Consider the following 14,487-nt stretch of genomic DNA (forward strand, 5'->3'; position numbering starts at 1 on the left):
CGGATGAAATTAAACATGGAAGCTAGGACGCCCTAGACGAAATTTAATTGTCCTACTAATTCTAAAAATCAAGGGCTATGATTTTCTGGGCATATTGTTACTATAATAATAATATAGTAATGGAGAAGTAGTACGTGTTAGTGCCTTAGTGGAATGTGGTTATTAAACAATTTAGGCAGCTGGTACGTACCTCTTCATCGTCGCTGTGTACTGGTTGTGCCATCATAAGTACTTCACCAAACATTTTTATATACGTTGAGGGTGAGTGCGAAACTATTGGGATGGAGTTGTGCTTGGCGCCTGACCTCAGCCTCGGCCTTGTCCACGTCATCAGGGAAGGCATCCTCACAGTTGAGACATGCCTCGACACAGCGTAGCGAAGGGAGGCACTCCAAGTCCAAGCCAAGATTGTCACTCTAGGTAGCGTGTCCATCCTTGTAGAATGCCCTGAATGGGACAGTGAACCGAAGCACGTGGAGGTTTGGCACCACAGCAATAGGGGCCGGTGCTACTCTGCTGCTGCAGCCCGCATCCTCTGCTTTGGAATCAAATACCATAGCATCATGTCCTCCCCTCCAGATGCTCAACCAAGCACTAGTCGAGTCACTGTTGGTCGCCAACTGGACCATCCTGCCAGACAACTTGAGGTTTCTCAACTTGGGGAAGAAGACATCATGGGCAACAATATTAACTACAGCAGCCTGCTTATGAGAGGCCGTCCCATCATGCGCCTATCGAATATAGAGGTAATGGAGATCTGGCAGCCCACCCAAGGCTCTCAGACCTGCCTCGTCCATATGATACACACACAAGTTCAAGTAGCAAAGGTTGGGGAGAAGCGTGGGATCTATGAATGACGGCACACAAGGGAGCTGGATGTTTCGTATAAGCAGATGCCTGAGATGTTTTGAAAGGATGGCTTTGTCCCACTCTGTTGAGGCAGGCCTACGTTCATTGAATGCAAACAAATTCAGATCCATTGCCTAGTGACTTCAAAAGTTCTGCCTGCACGCTCTTATCCATCCTGTCTATGCCAATCACACGGAGCACCCTCAGTAGGCTCTGGTTGCCCAGCACCTTCAAAAATTGCCTCTTGTACTCAACAGACTGCATGCGAACACTTATCTGTAGCTCCTCCAGGGACGTCACCTTCTGGAGGAACCCATCGGGCACCTTCGTGTATTTGTCACATCTTATGCAGACCAACCGTGTTAGCAGGCTAACGCTCGATGGCAATTGGACTTGCATACCATATCCTCCGATACCCACCAAGTCCAGTGTCTGTAGAAGCTTTAGAGCTCCTATCGCCTCCGGGAGCTCCCTGACCTTTGTACCTCCTAGTCCAAGGTACCTCAGATGAACTAGTTTCTCAAGATGCTCGAGCCAGCGCCTATCATACTCATCATTATCAGATGATGTGCACCCCTCTAAAGCTAGCACACGTAAGAGTTTAAAGCTCGGATGCAAGACAAGACTACGGATGTCACACCCATGGGCAACCAATGACCTCAGTTGTGTCATGACCCTATGACCGTCAGGATGGGATTGATCCAGCAATATCCTGTTCTGTTGTGCTATCCGGCGCACCTTGTGTCGTGATGATGTTCCACCATCCTGAATTGAGATAGTGATGAAGTTTTCTTTGCCTGCCAAGTCACGAATAAGATCAAGGACCATGTCATGAACACGACAGTGATGTATGATGCCATCACTTTCTGATTCCGTCCCTTGGATCATGCTCCTGTTTATGAGCTGATGGAAGTATTCCTCTCCGTGATGAAACAGGCTTGTTCCTGTTCTCTTCTCAACAAAGCCTTTAGCTATCCATTGCCATATCAAGGAACCCTTAGCAATAAGAGAGTCTTCGGGATACACACTTAGGTACAATAAGCAGGTCTTCAGATGAGAAGGTAGATCATAGTAGCTAAGGGATAATATCCACACAGTATCATCTACTTGCTTGTTCTCTCTGCCACAATAGAAACCAGGAGAGCTGCAGACCTCAAACCAATCATCTCTTGATTTGCCCACCAACAAGCTAGCCATTGTGATGATAGCTAATGGTACACCGCCACATTTGTCCAGAATTTTTTGGGATGCCTCTTCAGGATGATGAGCAGGACATTTGTCTTCACCGCCATATAGCCTCATATAAAAGAGCTTCTTTGAGTTATCATGTGAAAGAGGGCCAAGCTGGTAAACTTTATCGCCACAGGCTACTTCAAGATTTCGAGTAGTTTTGACTACTCTACTTCCGTTATTGTTCCGATGCAAAGCTGATCCTATTGCTTGCCAGGAATTTATGTCCCATACGTCGTCAATAACGATGAAGTACCTACCAAAAAGACAGTACAAATGAATAGGCAGAGTTAGTAAACCCTGGAGCATCTATCGTCTATACTACATCTGTACTATACGAGTATTGAATATGGGTGATGTCTCACTTTTATTTAGGGCCTCTTTGGCACGGCTTATGCCGGCTTCGGCTTCATCTATTTTGCGCAAATCGAGGCACTGTGGCGTGAAGCCGTTTTGTAAGCCGGGGTTAAAATGAACTAGAAGCCGGGAAAAGCCAGTTTTTCTGGCTTCACCGGCTTTGGCTTCACCGGTGAAGCCGTTTTGGATGAGCCGTGCCAAAGGGGGCTTTAGTCTTTAAAAATTACATACTAGTGGTACTTTATTGATTTCTAGACAAAGGATGAAAATCCGGATTCCTCTACTCAAGGTAGAATCTGACAGTGGTACTTTATAGCTTTGTATTATCAAATATAAATTGCCTAGCAAAAAAGGAGTATTGTGCCACAACTGCAGATTTGATTCATAATGAAAAAAACAAACATCTTAGATTTGTTTATCAAATATAAATTCCCTAGCAAGAAGAAGTATTAATTGTACCACAGCTGCATCATCGATACATAATGAGAAAGAAACATCTTCAAATTAAATGGTAAACGTATGTATGCTCCCCAATAGTATGCACACAGCACAAGCATTGTAGCATATATATATATATATATATATATATATATATATATATATAAATTGAAACAGAGAAACTATAGGTAATCTGGTGACAACTGATTAATGCATACCTCTTGTTTTCAAGGAATTCTTGTAGGTCCTTTACGTCACGAATGGCCTGGTACATATTTTGGTTGAGACAAAAGAAGAAGCTGGTGAAGACTTGCACCAGGTCAGGATTGCGGCCAACCGAAACAAAGGCTCGACAGTCATATCCCGTACTCAGCTCGTCGTAAACCGCCTTGGCAAGAGTGGTCTTGCCCAGACCACCAGCTCCGACCACAGAAACTATCTTGGTCCGGTTGCTGCTGCTGGAGGCGCCAGCATCTCCATGGCCGTGGGTCGATGACTAAAGCATGGCTATGAGCTCCGCCCTCGTCCTCTCGATGCTGATAATCTGTGCTGCCAAAATTAAAATAAATTCCATGACACGACAGCCGTGACAACGTTCGTCACTACAATTTAAATACATCAATAATACAGTAGCCAAGATCATAGCAACGAAGTGAATAAAAGTGCTAGCTTCACCAGTTGGAGAAATTCCGCAAAGCAAACTGGACCCCGATGGAGCTCTTGAAGATGGGCAGGCATGCATGCATGCGGAGGCACACGAAAACCAAATTTAAGCCTCATTTAACATAAACACACATATCATTTATGTTCCAAACATACTTGCAGGTAAGGCTGGACGAAAAACTCGAAGCTCGTTAGCTCGCTCGGCTCGTGGCTGGCTCGACTCGGCTCGGCTCAGCTCGTTATGATAACGAGCCAAGCCGAGCCAAGATTTTAGCTCGTTAGCTATAACGAGCCAACTCGAGCCAGCTCGCGAGCCGCTCGCGAACTAAGCGAGCCAAGCTTCTAGGAAAAAAAAGTATCAAAACTTATATTAGTTTTTGTATTACTTCATGTTTTGCACTTTACAATTGACTGGTAACTGGTCTAGACCCTATAAATTGACTGGTAACTGATCTAGATGCATTTCTTTTATATTATTATTAATCTCAAACTTTAGATAAATGCAAATATTATATTTTATGTATTTTTTATACCTGGCTCGCGAGCTTAACGAGCCAGCTCGAGCTTTTAACGAGCTGAGCCGAGCTGACTTTCTGGCTCGTTAGGATAACGAGCCGAGCCGAGCCAAGCCGAGCCGAGCCAAGCCAGCTCTTTATCCTGCCTTACTTGCAGGTACTCCAACAATAAGTGCTAGAGCGAAATGAAATATACTAAACAACATGCATGATCGTCGTCGATCAGCGTTATTAGAGGTTTAAAGCACGCAAAGGTCCATCAAGAGCACACAGAGGTATGTGACCGGGTAGTAGACTGACACCAGCTCCATGCATGCGGCAATATAGGGGACAGCAGACAGGAGTACCAAAATGCTCCCAACGTCCTGAGATCCACCAACTTAAGCCGCAAACTCCTAATTTTGATTGGCATTATCAGTCTAGCATTAATGATTCATGAAGGTAAATGGAAATGATGGATGAAGTCGGCTAAAACAATCAACAACAGACTATGGTACTTCGGAGTGTGTGTGAACCGTTGATCTAATTGTAAATTATTACATATTACGTGTTCTTATAAGAGGTAGTAGAAGAAACACAGAATAAATAGAGAAAACGTCTACTTATTAGATAGATCTAATATACATGCACGCATGATCTAACTTTGGTATTTGATGCAATAATGTGACATGTGGATGAGATATAAAGTATCTTGCTTTACTAACATGTTCTTTTCTTGTAACTTGACAAATAAAGATCATGAGTGATATACCTGTAAAATTAATTTTTTAAATGTGGAACGACTAACGTTATCCGTAATGATCTTTTCAACATGAGTATTTCCATTTTTAACAGCAAAATCATGTTGATGGTATACATGATTTATTTGTCACTAGCCATAGCACAATACTTTTGAAACCAACATCATGTTAAAAATTAATGTTCTTGCGTACTCAAACATATAGTCCGTACGTCACAACAGTAACAAGTATATACTTAACTGTATCTATTTTCTTAGAAAAGTGAGAATAATTACTTCATATGTACAGTAGCACATGCAGATGAAATTAAACAAGGAAGCTAGGACGCCCTGGACAAAATTTAATTGTCCTACTAATTCTAAAAATCAAGGGCTATAATTTTCTGGGCATATTGTTACTATAATAATAATATAGTAATGGAGAAGTAGTACGTGTTAGTGCCTTAGTGGAATGGGGAATGGAATGTGGTTATTAAAACAAGTTGGGCAGCTGGTACGTACCTCTTCATCGTCGCTGTGTACTGGTTGTGCCATCATATCTTCATTATCTTTGAATACGTAGAATATGAGTTGTGCTTGGCGCCTGAGCTCAGCCTCTGCCTTGTCCACGTCATCAGCCAAGGCATCCTTGCAGTCGAGACGTGCCACGACATAGCGTAGCGAAGGGAGGCACTCCAAGTCCAAGCCGAGATTGTCACTCCGGGAGAGAATATTTTTCGCGAAGAAGCAGTAGATGAGGCAAATGAAAGCGAGAGAATATAAGGGGGGGCTGATGAGCTCGCGCAAGCCATCGTTGGAGCTTGGCAAGAAAACAATGCTTCTCATATTGTGCACTGTGAGATCCAATCCCTTTGGATTGGATGTCTATACTCAGTGACGGAGCTCGCAGCAAAATATAGGGGGGGGGGGGGGGGGGGGTGGGGGGACATTATGCCTAATATAAGCCATTTTGCCTAATCGATTTGGCTTCCAGAAATTAGAAAATTGGACGCAAAGAACAAATCACTACAAAACAATCAAACAAAATTATTTTATTCTTGAGAGTAGATCGTGAGTGTCCAAGCCTAGCAAACCAGATCACCAATCAGGCACTCACCAGGGTGGATCGGTCTCGGGATTTGAGTCTGGGAGCAGAGCAACCGGGGAGAAAGCCAGGCAGCAGCTACGAGCCGACGACGACATCGACGCACGCGGCTTCGGACTTCGCCAATCGCCACTCCGGAAGGCGGAGCGGACGATGACGCGACGAGCGGAGTGGCCCTAGGGAAGTGGAGCGATGGACGGCTGGGCTTTGCTGGCTTGCTGCAGTTCGGAAGTCCACGAGTCATGAGACAAGCAGAGCAGCAAGCTGTAACTTTTGGGTCTCCAGAGTCAAATTTTGCATGGGTCATTGACTGATTACTGAATCGCTAAACAATTTTCTGAGGCAAGGCGGGGCCACAGCCCACGTTGGCCGACGTGTAGCTCCGCCTATGTCTATACTATACATATATGGCAGGTAACTCTGCCTTTTGCTTATTGACTGGCTCGGTTGGGATGACCGTGACTTCGAGTCAAGAGATGAGCTAGTCAAACTCGTAGTCTATGGTTCACATCTCTACCGCTGTTTCTCTACAACAATAATTGGGACTGTTCAATGCAGGCTTCCTTCATCGTCAATTTGCTACCCGTGACAACTATTTGCATGTCCCACTGGCAGACCCACGGAACACCTGCTCATCAAGACCTCAGCTCTTTTATTTGCCCATTAAATTTTTGAAATAATCTCGAATAGAGAAATGAGCCAAACTAAAGTTGTGCAATTTTGTACATCAGCCGGCCTCCTCGTAGCTAGAATGAGGAGACGAGGACGATGAACAACTCGCCTCACGGGGTCGTCTCCTCTGCATGCTGCCTGCTTGGTGGTTGCCAGTAATAAGTAATTCAAGGCTGCATGCACAAAGGACGATGGGTCTCAAACTCTCAATTCATTTGCTCCACTAAACATCGTATATTATGCTAGTGGTGACGAGACACTGTACGACAGTTCCATGATTGAGAAAAAGGGCATTAATGTTTATACTGTCTATATGCATGGTTCATTCAAGCGTTCACGATGGTGATCAATAATCCTGGGCGCTGGAAGCTTGGCGCAGGCACACTGTAATAAGGCGAGTCTCAACGGGAGTTTCATTCTTATTTATTGCCGTGACACATTTGTAAACTTGCTGAGTTGGAAGGTTAATTATGAAGAGAGAGAGAGAGAGTTGGATAGAGTTTCATCTAGATGAAACCCATTGTCACAGTTACCAACATAAAAGCTGACATGGCAGTCTTGGTAAATATGTGGTGCAATTCTTCACTGAGACTGGCCAAATACGAGGCCAGGTCTATGGGGCTGCAGTATAGTTCATGAGGGTGGGGGGATGCCACTAACACTGGACCCCAAGGGTCCTGTCTAGGAGAGCTTCGGCTCTGGAAACACGGATCTAGATGAGCAGCTTCACCGTGGATCTAACTTCCCACCATGGAGCTAATTAACAAACCTATTTGGCTTGCAACGCGGCTCTAGTTTAGTGGGAATCGTTACTTATGCCCTTAGGATGTTACATGATAGAAGTCTTTTATTCTTTCAAATTTTATCGATCCAATAAAACAAAGCTCTGAAGATATGTCGAGAAACGTACCAACGAAACAGAAAGCTACAAATAATTGGTGTCATACTTTTACATTTTTTTCTGCATGGTCAGCACACGAAACAGAAAGTACGTACAACAAATGAAATAAGCATTATTTAGTGCTTTTTCAGGTGAACGTAACGATCAGGCAGCGAACAATAACACGGATCATACGTGACACATGCAGTATGTATACCCAAAGACTTGACTTGTTGCTCCGGCAGTGGCGTGGGCCTTAGTGGCTTAACCCATCATCTGAGTTGCTCAACCAGATGCATGCACAGTCGCTCCCTCTATGGTACTACGTATATATAGAACATATATCTTGAGTGCTGCTAAAGATAACGCATGCATAAAAGATTACTTCCAAACCAGAGAAGCTTCGACAAGCAAGGGAGCAATCTTGACGTGCCACTACTCCATGCCAGCCAGTAGCTTGACCGGGACCCCCCAAAGGACCAAAGTTTGCACTGTAGCATGCTGGTGGGCACTGCTTCTTCGTGATTCCTGGGTCATGTCGTCTTCAATGGACCCCATACAGCTGTTCATAGAAAGTGCGGAACATACATCCTGCCATGCCGCAAAGGCCAAATTGCTAGCTGGCTCCACAGTCATCAACATGCATCTAGCTTATTAGAGCGAGGTCACTGATGAGTATGGAGCCAAATACTTGGTTACAAAGTCAAGCTACAAGAGACACGCAATCAAATAGTTGTCTTCTATTTGTTTATAAAAAAAAAGTTTCACTGTAACACGATGTACCTTTGCCGACACTTTCTACTGTCGGTAAAGGGCACCTTTGCCGACACTTAACCTCCCGCCAAAAGTTTCCCCGACAGTTTAGAAACAGTCGTGCTATAAGCTGTCGGTGAAACTTTTGCCGACACTTAAAGGAATCGCCGGCACTTTTTGCGTAGCCAAATGTTGCACCAACGCCGACAGTTACAACCTTTGCCGACAGTTATCCCTTTCCTGACAATTAAGAGCTACGCCGACAGTTAAGACCTTTCCCAACAGTTTGCATGTTGGCGAAAACCATTTCCAAGGTGTTTAGTGAATCACACCCTGTCCAGCAATAAAAGTGTCAGTAAAACTGTATTACAGATATAGATACAAACAAATACAATTTAAATAATTTGAAAATTCCACTATTGCTCATATAGTAGGTATCACATTGAGCAAATCCACATGATTTATAGAAATAATATATTACATCTTCCATACATACACCAACTATATATATATATATATATATATATATATATATATATATATATATATATATATATATATATATATAGAGAGAGAGAGAGAGAGAGAGAGAGAGAGAGAGCAGGTCAATACATATATAGATCCAAACACAGGTCAAGTGATGATCACATTACATAGAGGCGCCATACATATACAGGTCCAGGATATAGATTAGACATTACCAGACATATATAGACATACACTAAGTCTTGTACTAACTAGTTATGGTTAAAGCTAAGAGATCAATAGATCAGGACTACTTGGGCACAAACGTGGCATTCAACACTTCCATGTCTTTGGCCTACACGATAGTAGGTGCAAACAAAATAATAGAACTGCAACATGTCTTCCTGCAGCAATTCTCGAACACTTGCTTGTTGCCACTCCAAAATACTTGAACACCAACTTGGTGCACATATGGTTGCTGCCAGAGAACATGTAACAGCTCTCTGATCGAACCTCAAAAGGGTGCCAATCCAAAATACTTGCAACACCACATAGCTTAAGTACCTAACCTGAAAAAAGGCAAAATATCAGTGAAATGTGGTCTGTATCATCAACTCTTAGGTGCAAATAGTAAAACAGTAATACTGTAAGTGGGCAACTATGCTATCATTAACAGCAACAGCAACAGCAATTTGATAGCTTGAGTGGTTACTAGACTCTAAATCAACACCTCAGTTTATAATTGATAGCTTATCTCCTTTCAATATTTGTTGCAACCAAAGTTTAGTTTCCATTGTAAATTCACAGTATTCCATTTATTTTTACCAGTATGCCTACAGGTTTTGCCATGTGATATGTATTGAAGTGATATGTGGGGTTCATTCTTGCTTAAAAAGATTGCAATTATGTATTGCTGTAGTTATTAGCTAATAAAAGTTATAAAATCTCATCAGCATGGTCACTATATATATTATAGATAAAAAAACATGAGAAAAAAACGACTATATATTATGATCTCTCTTGTCAGTTGATTAATCCAAGTGTGGCAATAAGAACTGCAGTTAAGCGATCACAGCTAGCTAGGTGGTCTGAATAATCATCAGTCTCAGCTGGTCCTAATAAACAATGCAAGCAAGCAGACAAACTAGATGTGCAGGTTTGGATTGCCCCCTCCAGTCACCTAGTAGTAACAAATTTATCTGTTCTAAACAAAACAAATTTATGCATGGGTTGGAAATGTAATGATATGGCTCCTGCCGTTGATTGTTATTTTACTGACCATCAATTGATAGATCCATATATAAGTAGCAGACTACCATTTGCATGCATGTATATGTATGGCTGCTGGAGTGCTGGAGGGCTTGGAGCCCAGAATTATGTTGTCTAAATAATTAACACACAATTATCGCTGCTGCAAACTACCACCACGCAGCAGCAGGCTGCAGAGTTCTTCAAGTGAAGCCAAATAGAGGTGCAGGTTGGATGAAATTATTTTTTTCACTTATTATTTATGCTCCCATGCTAATTTCAGCCACTTAGACTCTACAACCCAGGAGCACAATTCTCTACATCTACATATAGAACTCAGAAATGGCTCAAATATTCTTCAAGGAGCATCGGTCCCTCCTGTTTGACACTATCTAATTGGCAAATCATATAATTCAACTGCAGATTTATCAAATCAAAACATTCGCTATCACAGCCTCATTGCTTTCCCACATTTCAACCAGTTTGGATCACATATATAAGTCAAAATGTTCAAGTAAAATACCTTCAAGCTACGATGGCCTTCTTGTGCCACCACCTTTTGAGTGCTGCGGTGACTTCTTGTCATCCCTCATCTAGTAGAAAACAAATATATTAGTAATCAGCAAAGTATATTGATCATTTTTTCAAGAATATAGAGAGGTTACACAGTACTCTGTCATGTGGCCATGCAATGCATCTCCCACGAGCCTCTAGAATGGTGCTGACCCCTTCATATGGACGAGGCAGTACTGCATTCCTCATAAACACATGGTTCACTAGGACTACTGTTTTCTGATTTCCATCTTGATGTATCACATTTTGGGCAAACATTTTTGTTAGCATGCTCTTTCCAAAACAGTATGCAGTCATTCTCACATGCATGAATTTTCACATACCCAAGTCCTACACCTTTTTGCCATTTTTTTAGCTGCACTAAAGTTTTTAGGAAGTGATGACTCTTCAGGTAAGACATCCTTAAGTAACTCTAGAAGCATGTCGAAGCTTTTGTTAATCCATCGCCCAACAAACTTGATATGGAGTAATCTTACAATGAAACGTAGCTTCGAGTACTTGCAACCTGGATAAAGTTCCTTGCCAGCATCATCTACCATTTTGTAAAAAGCCTCCATATCCTCATCGTGATGCTTTGGGTTGTTTATTTCAAAGTCCCCCATGACATCTAACCCCGCTGCTATGCCTTCAAGTAAACCAGAAATATCATCCTCTTCATTTGGGTTCCGTACTTCTGCCCTTTCATCTTGTCTGCTATTTGTGAAAAAACTGGAATTAGGTTCACCATGATTCACCCATGTTACATATCCTTTCGTAAATCCCTCACATATCAAGTGCTCACGTACAATACTACCAACCCTCCAACAAGAGTTCTTGCATGCCTTGCAGGGACACAAAATATGATTTCCTTTTGCTGAATTACTAAAGGCAAACTCTAAGAACATATCCACTCCTTCTCTATACACAGGGGTATGCCTACATATGATTATCAACATATTAGACCAAACACCCTATGCATGTAGATTCTAGTGTATGGTCATAGGTTTATAATGTACCTAGGCTGATCCATCCATGTTTTATCTATGACGCACCTTTTACAAAATGCAGTGTCAATTAGTGAAAGGAGTGACAACTAGTGAAATATATACACATCTGTTCTCATTTTAGAATGTGTTGTTCAACAAAAAAAAGGATCCTTTCAAAGAACTGTCCAAATCAAATTAATTCACCACACTTGAAAACATCATCTCACCACAAGTCATGCACATGAACTATAGGGGAAATTTAATCCAGTTTTAAGAAACCAAAATCATCACATCACAGACCACACATAACCTGCAATTCTATGCCAAAAGCAGAGACAAAGTTCATAAGAAATGGAGAGCATACCAATCAAGCAATGGCAATAGAAGAGCAGATGAAGACTAGAAGGCCAACTTGCTTAGGCTCCCTGTAGATAATATTACTAACGACAATTAATCACACAAGGCAACACAAATAAGTCAAAAACCTGAGCACAAGGAAACTTACTTCGAAGGTACAGGTGGTGATGACTTGTGTACAAAAAACAATCGAAGAGTTGAATCCTTTAGTGCTTCCTTATTGGATATTTTGCAACATGCACAAGAAAGAAAGAAATACTCAGAATTGATATATTGCAGCCAGGAGACATGTATGCATTTCAATAGTTCTAAGACTAACTTATACTTCCATTTGCAGCTTAAAGTTCAATTGATTCCCTTCTCTCATAGTTTTTATATATAGAACAAACACAACATGTTTTTTCGCATAAATGACCAAAGTAAACTGACTATGAACTCCCATCAGTGTGAACTTTGCCATCATATTAGAAAATGTTGTAGATCCAGCATAAGAGAACATACATGCAAGCTGATGGATTGTGTTGTGTGCAAGATCTTGAATCCAGCTAGTTCCTTTGCAAAATCAATTAAGGCATTAAACATCACATTCACATCTAAATCAAGATGAATACATTCCTACAGAGAGGGGAAAGAGATAGTGGATCTAGACTGAATGAAAGTTTGGCAACGGAAGTATAACCCAAACCTTGAATCTTTTAGCCTTTCTCGCCTTCGTCAGCTTTCTGCAACCAAGAAAAAATAAGAAACTAAGGTGTGCCAAAACCCTAGAACGCAGGAGAATGGGGATGAGAGGAAGGGGATGTGGAGATGACGCACCTGGATGCGGAGGGGAATGGGGATGTGGCGATGGCACAACTCTTGCTAGCCGGCTGTGGGCTATGGCGATGGTGGGATTGGGGGCGGTGGGCTCAGGCAGCAGGGGGGCTAGGGCAGCACGTCCGGTGGAATTGGCGGTGGGGGCGGCAGGGCTCCGGCTAGGGACTTCGGCGGCGATGGGATTGGGAGGCGGGCGGCCGTGGTGGGTGGACAGCTCCTACCGGCGCCTGGCGGTGGGCTATGGCGACAGCGGGATTGGGGGCGGCGGCCTCGGGTGGCAGAGGACGGGCAGCTCGTCCGTGGATTTGGCGGCGGAGGCGGCAGGGCTCCGGCTAGTGACTTCGCCGGTGGCGGGGTTGGGAGGCGGCGGTCAGGGTGGGCGGCCGTGGCGGGCGGACACCTCCTACCGGCGCCCGGCGGCTGTTTTTTTTGGGTCGCGTCTCGCGTGAGTGGAAGGGGGTGAATGCGGAAGGGCAGAGGCAGCCTATTTTACTGGGCTCAATATTTAGCATTTTAGTTGCCACGCACGATTTGTTTTGGCGCGCAGTCTCCCGCTCACCCAGAATCTTTCTATTTTGCTTCCGCGCTTACCCCTTCCACGACATTTGGGCAGTCGTTTGGTTAGGCTACGCCGACACATTTTTTGTCTTAACACTTTCGCCGACACTTCTTGGGTTGGAAGGAGCAACACCGACAGATAACGTGTTGTCTTACAACATCATTGTCGACAGTTTATATGACACTGAAAATGTATACAATTGCCAACACATAATTTGTTGTCAAAATCTTAGATTTCCCAACACATGAGTGTAGGGAAAAGTAGGTCATGGTGTAGTGTTTTTTATTATTTTGTGGTGACATGTCTTATATTGTCTTTCCTATTCCATCTCACATATACTAGTCCATCAACCCATGCTCTCGCACGAGTTAGAATCTTATGAGACGTAAATATTAGTTACTATTTTATATTTCTAACTAATAAAAAATACTTGTATTAAATAGCACGTTTTTCACACTTTTCATTTCCAACACAATAGACAAGATAGATACTATGTAGACTCTATCTAGTTATGAAAACCACCTCTGTGTATTATGAACATGCATTTAGTTCAAACATTGGCATAAATAATTGTTGTTCTGAATATTGACAACAATGGTAATTCAGATGTAGATTTAAGGTAGATTATCTATCATAATAGTACATAGATAATTAGATCTAAATTTAGATTCACTTTTGATAGGTGGCTAATTTAAATACAGATTCAAGGATTAAAGTTCACGTTGTTTTACACAATAGGAAAGATGGGTAATATATGAAATAGATCTTACACAACAACATATGTTGGTAATTTGATCATAAACTCAGGGGGGTACATTGTATTATCTTTCATAATGGTAGAGGTGGATAACTTATAAAAACTATTAGTATGTTATTTTAAATTATCTTTCATAATCGCTGAGATCTATATTCTAGTTATAAATTTAGATGGTTGTTTCAAATTTCTTTCATAGTAGAAAAGTTGGTTCATTAAGAGAAAATTTAGGGGGTTATGTTGAATTATCTTTCATCCTTACAAACATTTATAATTTAGGTGAAAATTTAGGAGTTCCTTTTGAACCATGTTTCCATAGATGAAAACAACAGAACGGAAGTTAAATAGATATCCTTGTTCCGAGTCTTTCGTCTAATGGCCAGATGTTTCTGATTAACGTGAGAATTTCTAATATTTATCTTTTTTTCTGGCGCGTCTGGTGAGAACTAACGTGGAGACTAGCCTCCAATTAGTAATAGTCTAGAGAAAAAAATAAGAGGTTATTTTCAATTATCTTTGATAAACTTCAGATGTAGATTTAAGGTAGATTAGCTATCATAATAGTAAGTA

The 14,487-nt window shown here is 42.1% G+C and overlaps 1 protein-coding gene across 1 annotated transcript; it reads right to left on the reverse strand.

Annotated features, from left to right (window-relative positions):
• Nucleotides 1-951: 951 nt before the first annotated feature.
• LOC136480669 (disease resistance protein Pik-2-like) lies at nt 952-5,973 on the reverse strand. Its single transcript, XM_066478146.1, has 2 exons — nt 5,888-5,973; nt 952-2,335 (listed from the first exon to the last, which is right to left on the reverse strand). The coding sequence occupies exons 1-2, from the start codon at nt 5,971-5,973 to the stop codon at nt 952-954; spliced, it is 1,470 nt and encodes a 489-aa protein (XP_066334243.1).
• Between the last annotated feature and the right edge of the window lie 8,514 nt (nt 5,974-14,487).

The sequence above is a fragment of the Miscanthus floridulus genome, chromosome 9 (assembly GCF_019320115.1).
Source record: "Miscanthus floridulus cultivar M001 chromosome 9, ASM1932011v1, whole genome shotgun sequence".
NCBI classification, from domain to species: Eukaryota; Viridiplantae; Streptophyta; class Magnoliopsida; order Poales; family Poaceae; genus Miscanthus; species Miscanthus floridulus.

Excerpts from the sequence above, each read along its gene's own strand:
- LOC136480669 (XM_066478146.1), bottom strand. The coding sequence starts at position 5,973 with ATGTCGTCGTCGGCTCGTAGCTGCTGCCTGGCTTTCTCCCCGGTTGCT. Across the intron at positions 2,336-5,887 it reads CCCGAGACCGATCCACCCTG|GTACTTCATCGTTATTGACG; the intron begins GTGAGTGCCTGA and ends TCTTTTTGGTAG.